The sequence below is a fragment of the Lissotriton vulgaris genome, unplaced genomic scaffold (genome assembly GCF_964263255.1).
Source record: "Lissotriton vulgaris unplaced genomic scaffold, aLisVul1.2 SCAFFOLD_371, whole genome shotgun sequence".
NCBI classification, from domain to species: Eukaryota; Metazoa; Chordata; class Amphibia; order Caudata; family Salamandridae; genus Lissotriton; species Lissotriton vulgaris.
Window position 1 is genome coordinate 756,207 of NW_028253580.1, and position 21,418 is coordinate 777,624.

At 47.5% G+C, this 21,418-nt stretch overlaps 1 protein-coding gene across 3 annotated transcripts in view; it reads right to left on the minus strand.

Moving 5' to 3' along the window:
• LOC147660921 (myocardial zonula adherens protein-like) overlaps positions 1-21,418 on the minus strand; it is a 500,869-nt gene that overhangs the window by 122,538 nt on the left and 356,913 nt on the right. For all 3 annotated transcript variants that reach the window (XM_086951427.1, XM_086951426.1, XM_086951425.1), the window contains exon 11: positions 10,971-11,076. In XM_086951427.1, coding sequence (XP_086807553.1) covers positions 10,971-11,076 — 106 coding nt within the window. The remainder of the gene's footprint in view (positions 1-10,970; positions 11,077-21,418) is intronic.

A 21,418-nucleotide genomic window follows, 5' to 3' on the forward strand; every position in this document is an offset into this window, starting at 1 on the left:
TTACCCAGAAAAGAAGAAATTGACTCCCAGGGTCTTAATGCTGACATCTCGTTTAAGCTTCAGTTACACAACAGGCTACATGAGTCCTTTTATGAAACTTCTCACCTGACCAGTTTCATCTGGATCTGCCCTGCACACTTGTGCTAACCTCTGCTGGGGAGAGTCTTGTCATCCAAGTACTATCTCCAAGGTCCTGGACCCTTAACTGGTGTTAAACTGTACTTTTGCTGAAAGTTTGGACGTCAAATATCTTCAAAGGATCAGGACCAACTTACAAAGCCCATCAGATGAAGATGCTTTGCCCTTGGGCCACAGGCTTAGGTTGCTTCACTTTGAATTTTTCTGCAGCAGTAAATGCAATTCAGCAGGAAAGGTATCGGCCCTCCTGAAGGCCCATTTGTCTACAGACTGCAGACCTGCCCTGCTGGAAGAATCAGAACTTCAGAAATGTGCCAAACCTATTTGGCTGGCAAGTGACCTTCTCTGGGCATGAAATTCAAATTTATATCGCTCACTGCTTTACCGCTAAAGGTCTGTTGCTTCACGGAGACCACATTCTGTGGCTATCCGATGACATCGAGCCCCCTTTGGATACAGCATGCTTTCTTGCCTACCTGAGGATTTTTGAGTTTCATTTGCTTATATGCAGCTGCAGCATCATAATACCACTCCCTACTGAAAGGCGACTATCTGGCTCAGGCGAGTATAAATGGCCATCCGTAACAGCACACAACACACTCCTAGTATTTCTTCCTCTAAAGGAGACAGGAGCTGCCAACCCCCAATCCAACAACAGCAACAATAATTTAAAGATACCACAGCAGAAGGGATTTTTAAAGACATTTTTAAAAAGTTTTGTTGCAGAGATGCCCAGGTCAAATAAATAAGTAGTGTACAGTTTTAAAAATTCCCAATTCAAGATTATCTAGTTAGAGTAAAATGTTCAATTGAAAGAAAGGTAAAATCTGTCAGGCACTTCTGAACATTAGAAATGTTGACTATCGTCACAAAATTGACCACTTAAATTTACTAAGGAGTGTTGAACTAGCAGCAAGACTATTACTCCAATAAATATCTGTTAGCCTGAACAGCCATCTGGGGTATTTCAAACGATAATACTGATTCATTAAGAACACTTTCAATAAGATTTAAAGACAACCTACGTTTTAAAGACTATATAGGATTACAATTCCCGGGAAAAAGTAACATTGCATTTTATCTTCAAAATTAATAGCATTTTGTGGGATTTAACTGTTCACAAAAACCAGTGACTCACACGTTTGGATAAGATCAGTTTGGGCTGCCAAGACCCATTTACATTCAGTTACTAATTTAATCCCATCTCTTATTGAAGTAAATTTGCAGAAGTTGTTAAGTTGCCTGAAGGCAGTCTTGTTCCTTGAGACACTACTGGGAAGCATAGGAATCATAATGGATTTTCCAACTTTGCTGTACAGAAGCTATAGGTTCTGGGGAAAGGTTGATGCATGTATCAAACAGATTATTGACACATACAAAAATTCTTTCACCATAATCATTATTTTGACTCCCAACATCCCTCCTTCGATGATTGTTGCAAAGACAAGAAGCCCTTATGATTTTCACATGTCTGGGTACAATACTGCCATGATTTTGGGAATTTTAGCTTGGAGCACTATTTGTATTTACTGGCAAATCATGCATCCCAATTCCTGTAACTCCTCTTCCTAGACTACTGAAGCTACCTTAATTGAATGGAATTTATCTTGAGTGTATTTCCAACCTTCAAGCAATCTGAATCCTAGATGAGACCCATCATTTGAGCCATTTCCTTTTAGGGGTTTAGTCAATTTTGATTTAATGGCTACCCTTTTAATGTGTGTGTGTTTGAAGGGTAAAATGTCTGTTGAATCAACCTGATGCCATGTTTGTGTTGCTTTCCTTTGACAACAAATCTCGTCCTTTAGAACAGTCTATACATTGTTTTTTTGGGATTCATAGATGCAACAGAATAGAAAAAGGAGGCTGTTTTATGAACAAAGTCAAAGGGTGAATTCGACCTATAACAGTTTTTAAAGGAGCCTTTTCTGGACTTCACAACTGAGTATTCCCTACTGTTTGATCTTATTACAGGTGGAGTGTTACAGCCTTCACAAGTGTTTTTACTAGGTGTTGCTATTTTAATTCAAGCGTAGAGTAATGCTTTAAGATTTAATCAGATTCACTTGGAACCGAAGAGCTGTGTTTTTCGTTTCTAATGGGTGGATTTAAGAGTCCAGATCCAGTTTGTCTATGTAAATGGAGATCTCTTGATTTACCATATCTTTCGCCAATTCTGAAAATCAACATGGGTCAACGAGATATATAATTAGTCTAGAGCTTGACGTGTTCATCCTCAGAAGAGACTTTTAACCCTTGGAGGAGATTTCAGAACGTCAACAACTGCTCTAAGCTGACCCCTCTTAACAGACCCGTTTCATTTCTTCCAAGAGTTCAATCTGTTTTTGCTTTCTATGTATTAAGAACTAGTGTCACCAACATGCTTTAAAAAGTGATTATATCAGAAGAACAAGTTACTTACCTTCGGTAACGCTTTTTTTGGTGGATACAGTATCTGTATCCACCAGCCAGCCTGTGGATTCCTCACCTTTTGAATACCCCCTGCGCCAGCAATCCACTGGAAATTCTTTCCTAGATGTCCCTCGTCGACGCAGACTTCACAGTAGACAGGCTCCGCTCGCTGCACCGTATGACGTCATCAGAGCCACAAACGGACCTAGTCGCGTGCTGACGTCAGTTTCACCCCTTTTTTCCGTGCCACCGAGGTAAACGGGCGGACAACACATTTTCAAATATATACACAGCATATCAAATATATACACATATGTAATATCACAAATGCATAATCAATAAAGGCAAAGAGAAATAGAAAGGGAAAAGCATTTCTCATTATTAAAATATAAACAGGATTAAAATAAAATAATCTTTGGTAGAAACAGGTGGACAACGGGGAGGCGAGTGGGACCGTGAGGGATCCACAGGCAGATACTGTATCCACCAGAAAAAGCGTTACCGAAGGTAAGTAACTTGTTCTTCTGAAGTATACTCTGCCTGTGGATTCCTCACCTTTTGAATAGACTCCCAAAGCCATACCTATCCCGGAGGAGGGTGTCCACCTGACTAGACCAAAAAATCTTGCAAAACAGAACCAGTAAAATAGCCAACCGTCCTAACCACAGAGTCCAAGCAATAATGCTTTGCTAAGGTGTGGAAGGAGGCCCAAGTTGCTGCTTTACAGATATCAAGAACAGGAACACCTCTAGCCAAAGCAGAAGAAGGAGACTTCGCTCTGGTGGAATGAGCTCTGATACCATCAGGAGGGACCTTCTTGGCCAGGGCATAGCAAATCTTGGTGCACAAGATAATCCACCTGGAAAGAGTCCTCTTGTGCACAGTCCTCTTGTTCCTCCTTAGAAGGGTGAGGGGAGGATAGAAGGTGGGTAAAGTAATGGACTGTCCCATATGAAAAGGGGTAACCACCTTGGGAAGAAAAGCAGCCCTAGTCCTTAGAACGAACTAATCTGCATGAATGGTCAGGAAAGGAGGTTTTGAAATAAGAGCCTGAAGCTCACTTACCCTCCTTATCGAGGTAATGGCAATCAAGACAACCGTTTTAAAAGAAAGAAACCTCAACGGGCAAGAATGAAGAGGCTCAAATGGAGAACCCATTAAAAAAGTAAGAACTAGATTCAAATCCCACTGAGGCATAATGAAAGGTGTGGGAGGGAACTTATTTGTAAGGCCCTTAATGCACCTCATGACAATGGGGGACTTAAATAAAGACGACTGGCCCAGCAAACATAGAAAGGCAAACAAAGCTGACAAACAGCCTTTGACAGTAGCTACAGCACAACCTTGCTGTGCCAAAGAAAGGGAAAACTCCAAAATATTAGACAAATGGGCCTTTAGAGGATCAATGTCTCTCTCTCCGCACCACTTAACAAATCTGGACCATCTGGATGAGTAAACAGACTTAGTTGAGTGTCACCTGGATGATAAAATAACATCCACTAAATCCGGCGGGAGAGAGAAGGAACTCAGGTTGTCCCGTTCAATCTCCAGGCATGAAGGTGCAAGTTCTGGAGGTGGGGGTGTAGAACCTACCCCTGCGACTGCAAGAGGAGGTCTGCCCTGAGAGGCAGACAGAGCGACGGGTACGATGAGAGGTGAAGTGGATATGTGTACCACACCCTTCTTGGCCAATCCGGTGCGATCAATATAACTTGCTCCCGGTCTTGGCAAATCTTCCTCAGAACCCGAGGAATCAAGGGTATGGGAGGAAACAAGTTGTGAGCTGCAATCTATCTGAAACGCATCCCCCAACGCTCCCTACATCACACACTGGAGACTGTAGAACAGCAGACAGTGCATGTTCTTGTGAGTAGCAAACAGGTCCAACCGAGGAGACCCCCACATCTGAAAGATGTGATGGACTACCTCCGGATGAAGCTGCCACCCGTGATCGGCCGAGTAACGGCGACTGAGACTGTGGGCACGAACATTTAGCACACCGGGCAGATGATTTGCAATTACACAAATCTGATGGTTTGGAACCAGTCTCTTGATAGAGACGATACGACCAGTTTGTTGATGTACCACATCGCGGTAGAGTTATCCATCAGGATCTGAACTGACTAACCGCAAAGTTAAGGAAGGAAGCCTTTAGTGCCAAACGTATCACCCACAATTCCAGAAGGTTGGTGTGAAGCAACCTTTTCTCTGGAGCCCAAAGACCTTTGACCTCCAGATCCCCCAGATGAGCACACCACCCTAGAGTGGAGGCATCCGGGATCACTGTGGCCACCGGCGGAGGAGGCTGAAAGGGCTTTACTTGAGACAGGTTGCCCTGCACACTCAACCAGTCAGCTCTGATGCAGCTTCTCTGGAGATTCTGATTGACTCCCTGAGATCTCCATTGTGTTGATACCACTGTCTGCGGAGGCATCACTGAAGTGCCCTCATGTGCCAGCGTGCATGGTTGAATGCTGGAAGCTAACAGATCGAGTAGGCGAAGAACCTTCAGGACTGGAACAACCGCTCCATCGTGAAATAAAGGAATAATTTCCTGAATGTCGAGAATGCTCTGCGGAGGAGGGAAAGCTCGACATACAGTAGTGTCCAGTATTGCCCCTATGAACAGGCTACGCTGAGAAGGCACTAGGTGAGATTTGAATACATTTAATGAGAAACACAATTTGAAAAACAAATGAGCTGTTACCTGCAAGTGGCGCGAAACCAACTCTGGAGACTCCGCTTTGAGCAGCCAGTCATCCAGGTGGGGGAAAACAGGAGATCCCTGGCCTTCTGAGATGAGCCGCTACCACCACCATAACCTTTGTAAAGACTCGAGGTGCAGAAATAAGACCGAACGGAAGAACCGCAAACTGATAATGTTGCAACCCTACCGTGAACCGGAGAAATTTCCGATGCGACTTCAGGATGGAAAGATGGAAATACGCATCCTGTAGATCGATGGACACCATCCAGTTTTCCTGTTGCAGCGTAAGAAGAACCTGAGCCAAGGTCAACATTTTGAACTTCATCTGTCTGAGGTAAAGGTTCAAAATCCTGAGGTCTAAGATTGGTCTTTAGCGACCGTCCTTTTGGGGGATCAGGAAATACCGGAAGTAGCAACCCTGATCCCTTTCCTGCTCCAGAACCACTTCTATAGCACCTTTCTGTAGCAAAGTGGTCCACTGAGCACCAACCCTGGTGAGGAGGGTAAGGAGGAAGAAACTCCAAAAAGGAAAGGGCGTACCCATTCTCTACAAGATTCAAGACCCAACGATCGAACATGATCAGTCTCCAATCTTGTAGAAAGTGGGACACCCGACCTCCAACCGGACAAACATGTTCTGAGATGGGGGATCTAGAACTGCTTACCTGTTGAACCAACGGTGGCGGGAGGAGAGGAAGAGGAGGAGGATTGTTGTCGAGCTGCTCCTCTGAGGCCTCTATTATTCCCTCTGCACAACTTGTACAAGGGATTCTGCTGTTGCAGACTGTTGAGATTGTTGGCGGCCACAAAAGGAAGCAGACCTCCCACATCCACGATACCTCTTGTAGCCGTATCCTCTAGATTGCACCTGGAGACCCAGAGACCTTGCAGTAGCCCTGCTGTCTTTAAAACGCTCTAAGGCTGAATACGCCTTTGAACCAAAGAGTTTTGACCCATCAAAGGGCAAATCCAGCAAAGTCGCCTGAACATCAGAAGAGAAACAAGATGATCAAAGCCATGCCTTTCTCCTTGCAGCCTGTGAATCAGAAAGGACTTCTAAGAAATCAGCACGATCTTCTTCAGGCAACTTCGGAGCTAGTTGCACGACTGAGTCCATCAAAGCATGAGTATATCTCCCAAGAAGGCAAGTTGCATTAGTTTATTTAAGAGCCATACTTACAGAAGAGAGCACTTTCCTTGCCGCTTGCTCCATCTTTTTAGAATCCCCATCACCAAGAATGGTAGGGAAAGAACCAGAAGACTGCTTCGAACAAGAAGCCTGGAAAACCAAACTTTCCGGCGTAGGATGTGATGATAAAAAAGCCGGATCTCCAGGAGCGGGCCTGTACCTTCTTGAGATGGAACGAGAAACCGCAGGAGCTGACAAAGGCTTTTGCCACAACTCCAGTATTGGTTCCGTCAAAGCATCCGTAAAAGGAAGCAACGGTTCAGAAGTTGAAGAAGATGCATTAAGAATTTCTGTTAAAATATTAGATTTCACTTCAGCTGAAGAAAGCTGAAGACCAAGTAAATCAGCCGCCTTTCTATAACCACATGTTTTGGAGCAATGTCATGTAGAACTCCTGCATTTGCAGATGGAAGATTATACTTAGGAGGAGTATCAAGGCCACTAGCCTCATGAAGGCCTTCAAACTCATCCATAGAATCAACCATCTCTCCTTCCTCCCGATTCTGTGCATATTCCTCCTCTTCAAGAATCCTCTGCACCTCTCTTCTAGAGCGTTGTATTGGAATCAGCATCAGCGGAGCTACACGCGGTGCCGGTGAAGACATCAACAACGTCGACGGAGGAGCCTCAGCTTCGAACCTCGACCGAACTCGAGGTGGCGCCGACTCAGAAGCCGAAGGAGACTGAGGAGCCGGAGTGGAGGACCTCAGTGCCTGGAAATGCCAAGCCAGAGTCGACGGCAAGAATGGCATGAAGGGTGCATGGGGATATAATTGAGGAACACCCAAGTTAAAGGCCATAGGACCCACGGGGCCCGAAGGCGCACCGGATGGAGCAGAGGCCCTGGCACACATGCCAAACATTGCATTGAGAAAATGCGAAGAATCTGACCCAGGAGCAGGAATAGGATGATATGGATATGTACCTTCCTGTAGAGGAGTCACTTGAAGTCGAACTGGAGGCTGCGGAGCCGGGGACGGCGCCCGCACAGGTGAAGCCACCCCGCTTGGAGAGGACTCCCTAGGCGCTGGAGACATCGCTGGGGCTGGTGAATCTTCATGCTGCAAAGAACCTTTCGAAGCAGGCGACACCGGAGATGGAACCGGCGTCACCCGAGGAGAAGGAAATGGAGAGACAAAGTCTTCACTTCGAGGTCGCTCAGCTGGAGTTGACGACCTCAAAGCCCTGGCCTTCGAAGAACGATGTCGAGAGCCATGTCTTCTTTTAAACTTCTTATGTTTCTTCAACTTCGAACTATGGGAAGATGAAGACTTCGCCCTCTTTCAACCCCTCTTCTCCTTCTTGGCTTTGGCCATGAACAGCTTGGCTCCACGCCCCTAAATAGCCTTGGGATTCATCTTCCTGCAGCTTCGACATTCTTCGACGTCATGGTCCGAAGATAAGCACCAGAGGCAGTCATTATGCGGGTCCGTGATGGACGTATGCCCGCCACACTCTTTGCAGGGTTTAAATCCAGTCTTCCTAGAAGTAGCCATCAGGAACAAACAAGAGATACAAAGTTTTCCTAGTAGAAAATGGAGAGCCCCTAGAAAAACCGTTAAGTGTCGATGGCACGGAAAAAAGGGAACTGTTGTCAGCACGCCAACAAGGTCCTTTTGTGGCTCCGATGAAGTCATACGGTGCCGTCCTCGTCAATGTGGGGGAGGTAGGAAAGCATTTCCCACTGAATGCTGGCGCAGGGGGTATTCAAAAGGTGAGGGATCCATAGGCAGAAGTATCCATCAGAATCAGCATACTTATCATAGAGATGTCCAGAATGACATCTTACATTGAAGAGATTTCCTGCAAAACACTAAAAGTGTCATGTAACACACCCTACATATTAAGAAACCTGTCCCCCTGATCTCTGAGGTAGACAGAGTCATTCAAGGCTGGAAGGGCTGGAGAAATAAAATCTTTTATGCTCTTGTTCATAGTGTGAAGTTCTTTCGAAATCAACTTCACCAGTTCAGGGGAGGACTGCAAACACAGTGGAAAGCTTCCAGCACAACTACTAAAAAAATCAAGGTTTAAATGTGGCTACTCTATCTAGTGAGACTCTAAGGTCAGTACAATGAGCTAAGTCATTGGCCTATTTATTAGTAGGAACCCCTTTTGGTAAATCGTTTAGTGAATTAGCAAACCCATCAAGGGATTTTAAAATTCCATATGGAATTCACCATCAGGGGTGGAGGGCTCCTCGCCAGACAGACCGACCAACCTAAAAAAGGAATTCTTATCATAAAGCTCAAGTGAAGGAGGGAAGTCTGCATAGGGGTTTTTCATGCCTCTCCTCTTCACTAAGCAGTTGGTACGCAAGATAAGGGTGGAAGGGCTGTACATCACGTAATAAGGCATAAAGACACAGTATTGGCAAGCAGCCAGGCAGACCACAAAGCCAAACAAGACAGAACAGCTTATTCTGGGTTTAGGTTGTTGAAAACAAATGCTGCTGCATTACAGGCTAACCGTTTTTTAATCTAGCAGATAGCTAGCTCACCTCCTCACAACAGACGTATTATCGGATTACTTTTAGCAGAGGGAGAACGAAAAAAGAAGTGTTTAAAAATCAAAGTTAATTTGGGGTACTAGGCTCGATGGAGCACCCAAAAGCACATTCAGGTCTGCAGACTTCTAGCTCCCCAGGGGTCAGTCAGTACCCAAATGGTTTCACTGAAGGCTGCAAAAATAGATTAAAATATGTTGTATCCAGCGAGAAGTATTAAACAAGAGTGGACAGGCGCAAAACAACAACCAAGATACAAGACCCGTTCCCACCTTGTTCCTTGAAGCTCACCTCAATTTGATGGAGTTTCCTGTGAGGTCCCATCCAGGTAGCTAAACTCCCTTGAAGCTACCTCTCCATAGGAATATGGGAGGCAATGTGGGTGTGGAGAGGGACGATATAATCTCTCACCCCAAACCATGGCTCAACCGAAGCTCAGCTCCATCATCCACCCAGCTCTATCTTGGCCGCCTGACTCCACTGAAACCAACTGCACCTGCAACTCTTGTTTGGACATGGCTCCTCTGATCTCTTTAACACTAACTTGGGCACCAGACTTCACTGAAATCACTTGCACCTGAATTTCATGCTTGTGCATGGCTTCTCTGCTCTGCACAGATGAGTATAGAATAATTTAAGAAGGTTTTGTGAACTTTATTAAACCTCCCATGGAGCTCTTGTTATCAGCTGTTACTGCAGTGCAGATATCTTTGTGGGCTTCAGTTACAAGTGGTAAGGAAACTGCTTTCCAAATGTTTGCTGTTGTGGGACCATCTGTGTTCCCATTAAAGTACATATGTACATATCAAATATGAACTCCCTGTTGAATTATATGAATTCTAGACACTTGGCTACATTATCAGTGAGTGAGTTCTGAGTTTCTACAGCATTTTTGTAGACCTTAATATTATCTTTGAGGGGGATGGTAATATAGAAACTTCCATGTGGAATTGACCTAAAAGCAGCGGTGGATAGAAATGGGGTAGCAGCATTACTACTCCTCAACCTCTCAGCAGTTTTCAGCACTGCACACAATGAACCACTAATAGACGAATTAAAAGAAAGTGGCATTGAAGTAAACCTGCTCAACAAATGAGACAGAAAAAGGCCACAAGAAACTAATTTTCAACATGTATAGCCACAGCAGAAACAATTGAAATGACACCAATCAAGTTCATAACAAAAGTAAAGCCATTCATGGTTCTAATGCACACTTTGTGATTCAAAAACAAATAATATCTTTTGGCCATCTATAAATTGTAAAATCATAATTGCATAATTTTCTATCCTGCATGACACCTGTACGTCACTTGTAAATGTGGTCCCGGTAGTATGTAACTGAACTACAGAATATGTGTTAATTATTTCTTCCTAGATGACAGTTTTGCTGGCCACTCAAACGCAATACTATGCAACACATTTCTACTTTCATTCTCAGAATAAATGGCACATTGTGTTATTCTATAAAAAATATTCTATTTCATAATAATGTAACAAAAGCTAGTAAAAAAAATAGAATAACAAAACGTAAATAGTTTTACAGATTAGGATAATTTTTTCCTGGTTCTGCGAGGAGACCTCTAACAATACGTACTTCAACTGAGATCGTGTAATACCACATAAAGACATAAGAGTATGAATTCCAAAGTATGTTGATCACAGACCAAGCTCTGACTGGTACAATAAGGAAAGTCTGCTATTGTGTATACGTGATAGATAATTACATTAAAAGTGCTTATAGTAACTTTCTGAAACAGTCTGATGTGTACAAATTTGAAATGTAAAACGAATGCACAGGTGACACACTGACTGCTCGTTTCTTACATGGTTAGCTAGGTCAGGAATTTATATTGTCTGTTTTATCTTTTAAACGATTTCACCAGAAGAGTGGCAAGTAATTTTGAAGATAAACTGTGGATATGTATGTTCTTATCCAAATTCTATCAAGGAGTAAATACCGAACAAAATAATACAGCTTTCAACTTGACATAGAATGTTTTCTTTTATTTAGATCTCACCTCTTCAACCATATATTTCACCTTCTTCTGCTGACAGTTGACCATGTCATCTAAGTGTTTAATTCTCTCTCTTAGGTTTTCTGCTGCTTCCTCTAGATGCTGCGATCTAATTAATGCAAGAATACAGAGGCAATCATATTATTTGACACATAGAAAGAAACATTCCAACAATCAAATTATAGACATTTATTTAATTAACATTAACATTATGAGTAAATTAGATATTACATGATGATCTGTAGATGTGTATATAAGCTCAGTATATGGTGATAATCAAGGCAGCCTGATTCTATGTCAGGACCGGAGGCTGCAGATTATGCTTTTCTCTCTCCGCTGTTTATTCAAAAGTCACCGCATAGCAGCCAGAAAAGCAATAAATATGAAAAAATATCACATAATACCCAACATCGGATTAATAAAATCAACAGAAAAAAATCAGAACATATTCAGGGAACTCCATATCCCATCAGTCCATGTACATAGGCCTTCTACAGTGTCCATAATCCTTAAGGTAGTCCGTCCATCTTGTGGTCTCTTCCTCTTTCTTCGATGCTTCGCAGCCAGTTAAGTGCGTTTTCCTATGCTCTCCCTCGTTATTGCAATGTGGGGGTGTTTTGGGTTTTAGGAACGATATATTTTTTGTATTTGGGCTTAGGGGCTCTTACTCGATATACGTGTGCACGTTTATCTTTCAGAGCCCTGGTATTTTGTCGTGGGGACGCTTCGCCCCGGACGCAACGGTCCCCGAGAGTTGCGGTGTCAGACAGGAGCCGCGCCGAAGAGGAAAGTCACGCCGGAGCCTTCCTCTGCCGCCTCACCTTGACGCCCTGTTGGGTTGTATTGCCCCAATTTGATTGACGCCCTTAACGGGTCTGTACTAAGCGGATTACCGCGTTTGACGCCTTCGGGCTGTATTTTTTTCAGCAATTCAGGAGATCGGCCCGCTTGCCAGCGTTTACTTTCAGCTAGCGCGCAGGGAGGTGGCCTTGACCCGGTCTCTGCTGAGAGGGTTGGCGCGCTGGGTGGAGTGCTGCCACTAGACTCCCTGGTTTACCAGTGACAAAAGCTTTTGCTAACCTCCGGTTGGCCCATATCCCTCGTCCCTAGTGTCAGTTAGAACTTTCCGCCCTTCCCGCGACATAGCAAGTAGGCAGCATGGCGGAAGGGTATTATATGGAGGAGGAGGAGGAATCCCACCAGTATTTGGGGGATGATGAGTTTTATGACGCAGTGAATCAATCTATCTACAGGTGTGTGCTGGAGATAATGGGCCCCATGGAGGATCGCCTCTCGGCTCGTATTGCGGAGGAGTGCGCGAAACTTGCTCCCGCACCAGTGGGTGCCCCTGCGGGTTCCCAGTCCCCTGGGGAGTGTCACCCGCCAGCACCCAAGAAGGTCTGTAGGGACGGTGGCTCGGGGGGCGAGCCGGGTGTGGATAAGGACGCCTTCGAACGCCTTAGGGATGCGTTTTTTGGCTAAGGCAACCGACCCTGCCCCGGCGTCGCTCCCGCCCCGGGCCCTTCGGTGCACACAGGGACAGCCCCTTCCTCTCCGGGAGGGCTCTCCCCTGCGGACACCGACGACGAGGAGGACTCAGTGCGGTCTTGGGGCCCGTCCGGTACTTCGGCTGAATTGCCTCCGGACGCCTCAGGTATGCTAGACCCGGACGATATCCATCCGAGGTCGGCTGCCTGGACGCCGGGCGACAAGGTCGCGAAGTTCGTGGCGGGGCGCCTCCGCAAACCTCTAGAGAAGGAGGCACGTAGTTGCCTGCGGGGAGAATGTCCGCATCCGACACTCGAAGGGAAGGTGGCCATGACTCCGGAACTAGACGGGAAGATGGCCACCTTTATGGCTAAGTTTGTGAAGGACCCTCATAAGGGCATCGACCGCTCTTGGCGGTCATGCCAGGATAAGCTTTTGGATACCATAGGCCCCCTGACGAAGATCTTGGATATGGAAGAGGAAGCCAAGACATTGGTTCTCTACAATAGCCCCTGATGTGTTGTCTAATTGGGCGCAGAGGGCAGTTATTTTCCTAGGCAACGCCAACTGCGCGCTCTCCACTGAATGCCGGCGCTTGCTACTCATCAAACTTGATGCCAAGTTAGGGGATCTGGCCTCTTCAGACGCGGGAGCGGTGGCACAAGGCGGCCTGTTTGGCGACCCGTTCATAAAGGAGTTGGGGAAGTTTGTTTCCACTTTTTCCTCCCTAGACAAGGCCCAGTCCACCCTCAAGAGGATGTTCCAACAAAGTTTTTCTAGGGGGGCCGGTCGTGGTAGGGGCCTCACGACCCGCTGTGGCGGACAGACCCAACCCAATAGGGGACAAAGCTCCGGCAGAGGCCAGTACAACACCTCGGCCAACTATAACAACTTCTACCCCACCAAGGGTCAACGTTTTCGTGGCAGAGGCGGCTTCAGCAACGACGCTGGAAACAAGAGTTCCCACGGTGAGTGTAATCCATCCGGATCGGGTGCTAATAGGAGGGCGGTTGGCTTGCTTCCCAGAGGCCTGGCGGGCCATCACGAGGGACGCCTGGGTTCTTCAAACCGTTCGAGGTTTCCATATAGAGTTTTACGATCAGCCTTTCCAGGCGAAAGCGCCTCATCCAATTGTTTTCTCGCAAGAAGATGGACGGTTGATCGACGAGGAGGCCTCGGAGCTGTTGCGCAAAGGGGCCATTTGCCGATCAACGAGACACTCCTCGGGGTTCCTCAGCAATGTGTTCCTAGTGGGGAAAGACGGACGGTGGCAAGAGACCAGTTATAAACCTTCGGGAGTTCAACGGCTGGTTGGTATACAACCATTTCAAGATGGAGGGTATCCACCTCCTGAGAGACTGAGAGATGTGCTCTTGCCCAACGACTGGATGGTCCGGTAGAACCTCAAGGACGCTTATCTGGTGGTTCCCATACACCCGCCTCACCGTTGATTCCTACAGTTTCTCTGGCGGGACCAGATTTTCGAATTCACAGCCCTTCCGTTCGGACTTTCCTCTGCCCCCTGGTGTTTCACCAAGTTGCTACGCCCGGCAGTGGAGGTCCTTCGGATGATCGTCTATCTGGACGACATTCTACTTCAATGTCCCAACAAGTTAGTGCTTCAACTCGATCACACAATTTCTCTCTTGCAGGGTCTGGGTTTCATTGTCAACAAGGATAAGTCAGTCTTCACACCCTCCCAGACGATGGTGTTCCTAGGGTTTGTGGTGGACTCAGTGCAGGCGTCTTTAAGCCTTCCCTCTCGGAAGATGGCCAAGATCCGGCACGTGCTTTGGCAGACGATCGACAAGTCTCACACGTCCCTACGACAGATTGCCAGGATAGTAGGGCTTCTCACGTCCTCGATTCAGGCACTCTTTCCAGTCCGCTTCATTATCGGGCCCTGCAACGCCTCCAGGCTTACCACCTCAGAAGGGACCTAACTTACGAGCAGTCAGTTCCTCTGTCGGAGGAAGTGAAAGGGGAAATGTCCTTGTGGCTCTCATATATGGAGGCTTGGAACGTCTGAGCAATTTTTGGATCGATTCCGGACCGGATGCCCGCTGCGGGGATTTTTCCACAGGCAGCGGTTGGTCGTTAGAGGAGCAGCAGCTCCATATCAATTGCCTAGAGCTTCTGGCGGGCTCTTTTGCGGTCCGTTGTTGGACCAAGGACTCGGTGAAGTCATGTGTTCTTCTACGGATGGACAACATATCAGCGGTCCGCTATGTCAACAACCTGGGCGGCCCTCGGTCGAGGGCGTTAGCAGACCTGGCAAAGGATTTTTGGGATTACTGCCTAGCCCATCAGGTCTCGGTAACGGCGGAGTACCACCCGGGCCAGGCCAATCAGGTGGCGGATTGGCACTCGAGGTACCTGCGGGATTCGAGTCTCTGGAAGCTGGACGCGCGGGTGTTTCACTGGTTAGAAACCATGTGGGGCCCGTTCTCTGTGGACCTGTTCGCGTCCCGTCTCGACTTCCAGTTGCCGAGGTTCTTCAGTTGGAGACCGGATCCTTTGGCGGAGGCGACCGATGCGTTCCTCCAAGATTGGAGTCGGGAACAGCCTTATGCTTTTCCCCCGTTCTTGATGGTGGTGAGGTCGGCGGCCCATCTGTGCCGCCATAAGGCGGATGTAGTGATGGTGACGCCCTGGTGGAGGTCGCAAGTTTGGTTTCCGGTTCTTCTGGAACTTTCTTGGGATTCTCCAATCCTACTCCCCCGGTTTCCTCGTCTCCTTCTCAATCCAGACTGGGAGCCTCATCACCTCATCATGCAGGATTCTCTTCACCTCATGGCGTGGCGGCTTTCAGGAGACGCTGGTCGCTCCCGGGACTTTCGGGCTCGGCTGAGTCTTTCCTGTCTAAAGCGTGGGCCGACAGTACAACAAAGTGGTACCGCTCGGCTTGGTCCAGGTGGGTTCGTTGGTGTCTTCGACAGCACCTGGATCCCCTGGTCGCAGGTGTCGTTCCCATCCTAAACTTCCTAGCGGAGCTGGCGGCGGATGGGCTGGCCTACAGGACCATTAATGCAATGCGTTCGGTGAACCACTTGATGGGGCCCCTGTCGGGGAGCATCCTTTGATTTGCAGGCTTCTTCGGGGTGTACGTCTTTCTTTACCCCCGGAGCCGAGATATTTTGTCTTATGGGACGTGAATGTGGTTTTAAACCTTTTCCTTTCCTGGCAGCACAATCGCTATCTTTCACTGAAAGAGTTATCGGCAAAATTGGCTATGCTTCTGTGTCTAGTGTCCTGTCACCGGGTTTCTGATGTGCGTGCCTTGGATATCTCTGCACAAATGTTTTCCCCTGAAGGGGTTACATTTACTGTGGGACGCCGTACGAAGTCCGCTACGAGATCCATCTCGTATCCGGTCTTTGTGGACGTTCCCAAACTCTGTATGGTGCAGTGTTTAAAGACGTACGAAGACGTGATGCTGGAATTTCGACCCCGGGCGAGAGGCAACTTTTAATTGGTCTTCGAAAACCGCACAAGGCGGTGTCTTCTCCCACTATCGCCCGTTGGGTGCGGTGGGTGCTCCAAGAAGCTGGCATTGATACTAAACAATTTGGAGCTCATTCGGCTAGAGCTGCCATGGCCTCGAAGGCTTTCTCCATAGGAGCACGTTTGGAGGACCTGATACGGGCGGCGGAAAGGTCCTCGGACTCCACTTTCAAGCGGTTTTATTTTAAGCCTCTGGTGGATATTGCAAGTTTGGTGGTTAATCAGCTTTGAACAAGCATAATCTGAACCCTCCGGTCCTGACAGAATCGAAATTTGCCTAGCCTAGTAACGGTAAGTTTCAATTCTATTAAGGACACGGAGGCGAGGATTATCCCACCAATGCTTCCTGCGGAGATCCCTCCCCGTATGGCTGCAAGTAATGTTTTCCATTAAATGAGATTGTTAAGACTTGTTGTAATGACGAGTGTTGTTCTTAAAGGTTGGTATTTTTCCTCTGGCGGAATGGCAACGCTCACGCGGTTGTGTTTTTCCTGCTAGGCAATGATGGCGCAAAGCAAGACCGTGGATGAGGTGGCGTGTCTCGCGCGAAGGAAGAGACCACAAGATGGACGGACTACCTTAAGGATTATGGACACTGTAGAAGGACTATGTACATGGACTGATGGGATATGGAGTTCCCTGAATATGTTCTGATTTTTTTCTGTTGATCTTATTAACCCGATGTTGGTTATTATGTGATATTTTTTTCATGTTTATTGCTTTTCTGGCTGCTATGCGGTGACTTTTGAATAAACAGCGGAGAGAGATAAGCATAATCCTCACCTCCGTGCCCTTAATAGAATTAAAACTTACCGTTACTATGCTAGGTAAATTTCGATTCCTAATATGTGGTTGAATCTTCCATCAAATCATCAGGACCTAGGCAGCACTTTGACTGTGTGGGAGAAATGTTGCTAACATTAATCCAAAAGCGACAGGGACTGGATTCTCAATTGACAGCATAATTCCCAAGTTGACAGCAGGAGGGTGGGCGCACACTGCCTCACATCCCAGCACTCTTTTTGCCAAAATGCATCAAGGTAAATGCACTTACTGCAGTACTAGTCCATAATTGTGCAGTGATGTGAGGCAGTGTGCTCCCACCCTCCTCCTGTTTGAAAAGGCTCCCTTGAACTACTGAGATGACAAGCTTATGTTGTTGCACCTGCACCCAGTGAGTGGTTCAGACACCTGAGAAGAATTTGGGTAGCATTTCCAGCAACCCCAAAATGACTTGTTGCTCTCTACTGATGAAGGAATAAATCTTGAAACATGTGTCTAGTTACACAGGACAGGCTGCACCAACAAAGGTGAAAAACTAAGGACAACGTCTGAAATAAGTGGTATGATGCCATGTATTTACCATGATGCACTGTGGCAAATTGAGTGCTGGGGTATGAGGCAGTGTGCCCCCCCCCTTCTGTTTGAAAAGGCACACATGTGCTACTTAGGGGACTAGCTTGTGTTGATGCACCTGAGCCCAGTGATTGATACAGAGACCCGAGAAGGCTTTGGGAAGCATTTCAGCACCCCCACAACGACGTGTTGCTCTTTACTGATGAAGGAATGAATCCAGAAACATGTGCCTAGAGTTACACAGCACAGGCTGCACCAACAAGGGTGACAAATTAAAGACTTCGACTCAAGAGTGATGGTGCACTTCATTTACCATGATGCATTGGGGCAAACTGAGTGCTATTCCGTCTTATGGGACGTGAATGTGGTTTTAAACCTTTTCCTTTCCTGGCAGCACAATTGCTATCTTTCACTGAAAGAGTTATCGGCAAAATTGGCTATGCTTCTGTGTTTAGTGTCCTGTCGCCGGGTTTCTGATGTGCGTGCCTTGGATATCTCTGCACAAATGTTTTCCCCTGAAGGGGTTACATTTACTGTGGGACGCCGTACGAAGTCCGCTACGAGATCCATCTCGTATCCGGCCTTTGTGGACGTTCCCAAACTCTGTATGGTGCAGTGTTTAAAGACGTACGAAGACGTGATGCTGGAATTTCGTCCCCCCCGGGCGAGAGGCAACTTTTAATTGGTCTTCGAAAACCGCACAAGGCATCCTTGTGAAGGTTGCGGAAAATGCAACAAAAATATATAATAATTAATATTTCAAATTTTCCGCTGCTTATCTACAATACCGAGCCATGGGCCTAAGAAGAAGGAATACAAAATTACAGATGTGAGGCTCCCATCCTCCTTCTCCAAGTTGGAAACAGACAAGACTCGCAGTGAGATGTTATGCTGGCAAACTTGATTTCCAGAAGGATTACCCCCCATTTACTTAAGCTCAGAACTTCTGTTTAAGAAGCTAGAAGAATAGAATAGCATGTAAAGTGGTGACGGTCTACTCGAGCAACTAAGAATAATTCTATGCTTTCAATGTCACCACCTATATGTATAAATGTAAATTTGGTTTTGAGGTCTAGAGTAACGGAGGTTCGAACTGAAACCAGCTGTGGCTAAGACTATGAACAATATATACATTGACTCTTCCTGAAGGTTGCTGAAAATGCAACAAAAATATATAATTATTAATATTTCAAATTTTCCGCTGCTTATCTACAATACCGAGCCATGGGCCTAAGAAGAAGGAATACAAAATGACAGTGTGTGTAATAATGTAAAGAGAGAAAGATTTCTGTTAAGAACCTAAAGGTCATAAATAGTGTTGTGAATAAGCCAATAGCACTTCTAAAAAGGATAGCTTGGATGCTAATCCTTACTTTACTAAATATCTTCTCTTTCTACTTTACAAACAGTCCAGCACAGTAAATACCAGTGCAGGTTTCTACAACATTTGCATTGGCAAAGAAGCATAAACAAATGCTAACACAGAGCTATAGATCTATTTAAAGCTTGACCTACTCATGTAGTAAGAGATTATCTTTTATGGTGGCTTAGCCAGCTGCAAGATGGCCGCACTTTAAGTGGGCTCTGCCGGCCAAGCCTATAATCTGCAATCATCCTGCAGACAACTGTGACGTATCATCCAGCTCCCCAAAATCTGCACTCACCTCGCCCCGGGGCTCCTGTTGATGCAATTATTGGCCTCCTGGGCTGCGATGGAGCCGTGCTGTGCAGTCTGACTTTTCCCATCGGGCTCCGCTGCTTGAGAGACACGGCCTACCTGCTCCGTTGCTGCGACCTTCCATAACTGGGTGGCTGGTCTGGGGACTTCGCAAGATCCGGGTCTGCTGAAGCCGGTGAGTGTCCCTGCCGTTGGGGCTCCTTGCGGAGGGATTGGGGGCGTGCGAGCCTCACCGTCTGGCCAGGGCCTTCTTGCGGCACGGGCGTAATTTCCCTGCTCCTTGGTGCCCGCTGTAACGGCCCATAGTTCCTGGGTCTGGTGACCGGGGTGGCGCATCCCCTGCGACTCCCCGCTGTGCATGGTCTTCTGCTGGCGAGATCCCTGGCTTCCCCCCAGCGTTCTGCCTGATGTCCTCTGCCGCTCCTCAGCCTCCTCTGTCCTGCAGCCTGCTGTGACTCCTGGGCCTGGTCCCGGTCTTCACAGCTGCAACCTTATCGAGCTGCATGCTTCTGGATCCTCCTTGCTGCGGCTCCCTATCTACTGGGCTGTGCGGGGGCCGTACCTTGCGGGCTCTCCGCTCCCCCTGATGGGCCCCCTTCCGTTCCAATTGCCTTCTTGAGTGGGCCCTCTGGCCTTGGCCCCTCTAGTGCTGGACATTACAACGCCCTGCTCCCCACGCACTTTCGGCTGCCTGCTGTGCCCACCGGATAGCAGCATCTCCCCTCTAGAGCAGGACCAGTTGGCCTGCTCCCTGATTGACCCAGTGAGGTTGTATCTTTAAATTTAATATTTACCTTTATTTTTTCACTGTGTAGTACCCAACACTCGAGGTCCTGAAGAATTGCCAGACAGGCAAGAAACATGTCGACCTTTTGAGAGGGTAGAGTTAGCCTACTGTAGAGTTAGCAGTTCCTTTCTCCCCTCCCACCATTTTAAACAAGGGAGTCAGCCACATGAATAAAGTCCCCTGTGGATTGACTCACCTTCTTTTAATATTCACTTTTCTCTCACGACTACACCGTCCCCAGACCCCTCACACCCACTCAAATTATTGGCTGGAACAAAAGATCTCCAACAAAGAGCGCCTATGGCGCCCGTCAGACATTGCAGCCCCAGTCTGACGAGGAGCAGGAGACCAATGATGAAGCATGACACCTAGGTTTCTGGGTGTGTGAGGTCTCTCAGTTCCAATAAGGGAACACCTTCTTCCCTGTTTGCGTTTGGTCTCCATATTCCTACACCTTCTTCATATTCCATCCCCGGGGAACTTAGTATTCTTTTTCTTAATAAGCAGCATCTCAGTGCCCAGGGGTCATGCGGCGGTGTTGGGGGTATGCAAGCCTTGCTGCGGGCCTTTTTACTTATCGCTGCTGCATGGTCACCCTGGCCTTTTCCTCACCAGTCGGCCCACTGCGTTGGCCCCGTGCCTGCTTGGTCGTGCCTGCCCAGTGTCGCCTACACTTGGACGTGACTGGGTCGCGCTTGGCTGCCCTTGTTCCCCGAGTCTCTAAATCACCCTAGTGGGCCTACCTCCCTCTTCGCACCTCCTGCCTTGATGTCCTCAGTTGGAGCCCCTGAGCTTGTTGGGCACCTACTTCAGCTTTGTGAGCGTCACGGCCTCAGAGTCTTTCCGCTGCGACTACGATGCTCACCTCTGATTTCCTGCCCAGTCGCCAGGTTAGAGGTTCTACTTTGTTCCTGATCTTGCCACCTCTCCGCTGGTCTCCTGGGCCCAACGATCACCTGCCTCGGCCTGTCATCTCTGGGGGTGCTGTCTGTGTTGCCTCACTTTTCTAGAGTCTGGCCTGGCCCCCTCCTGCCTGCTCTCATCCCAGGACATCGCTGACGGACACTGGTCTCCAACATTGAACTCTCCTGCTGCAGCACAGCTCAGCTGCCCCTGGGAGCGGTTGCCTTCTATTCGCGCCGTTGCCTCCCCTCTGCTGCACGATTGCGCTATTCACCTGTTGCTGCCGGCCATGGGCAGAACTGACCAAAACAGCCAAAGATCGCCTTCGGCCAGCACTGCCCGACGAGCCAGGAGGGCGCAACCTCTGATGGGGGGACCCCACTACCTTACTGGAGGCGCCCCAACACGTGAGGACGACCTCAATGCAGTCATGTTGGACGTCAAATCTACAGTCACTGGCATTTGGTCCAACTTGACCAGCTGTCAGCCCGTCTAGACACAGTTAAGGCCAGAGTTGACTCACATGATGCCCGCCTTCTACATGTTGAATCCAGGGTCTGACGCCGAGGACGCTGCCACTCAGGATCATCAAAAATTGCTACAGATGGACAAGGTGCTTGATCTAATTCAGAATAAAAATGAGGATTTGGAGGTGGGCTCCCAGAGGAGCAACCTCTGCATTACTTGAGTGCCTGAATCCTCCAATATTTCTCGAATGGAGGACTTTGTCGAGCA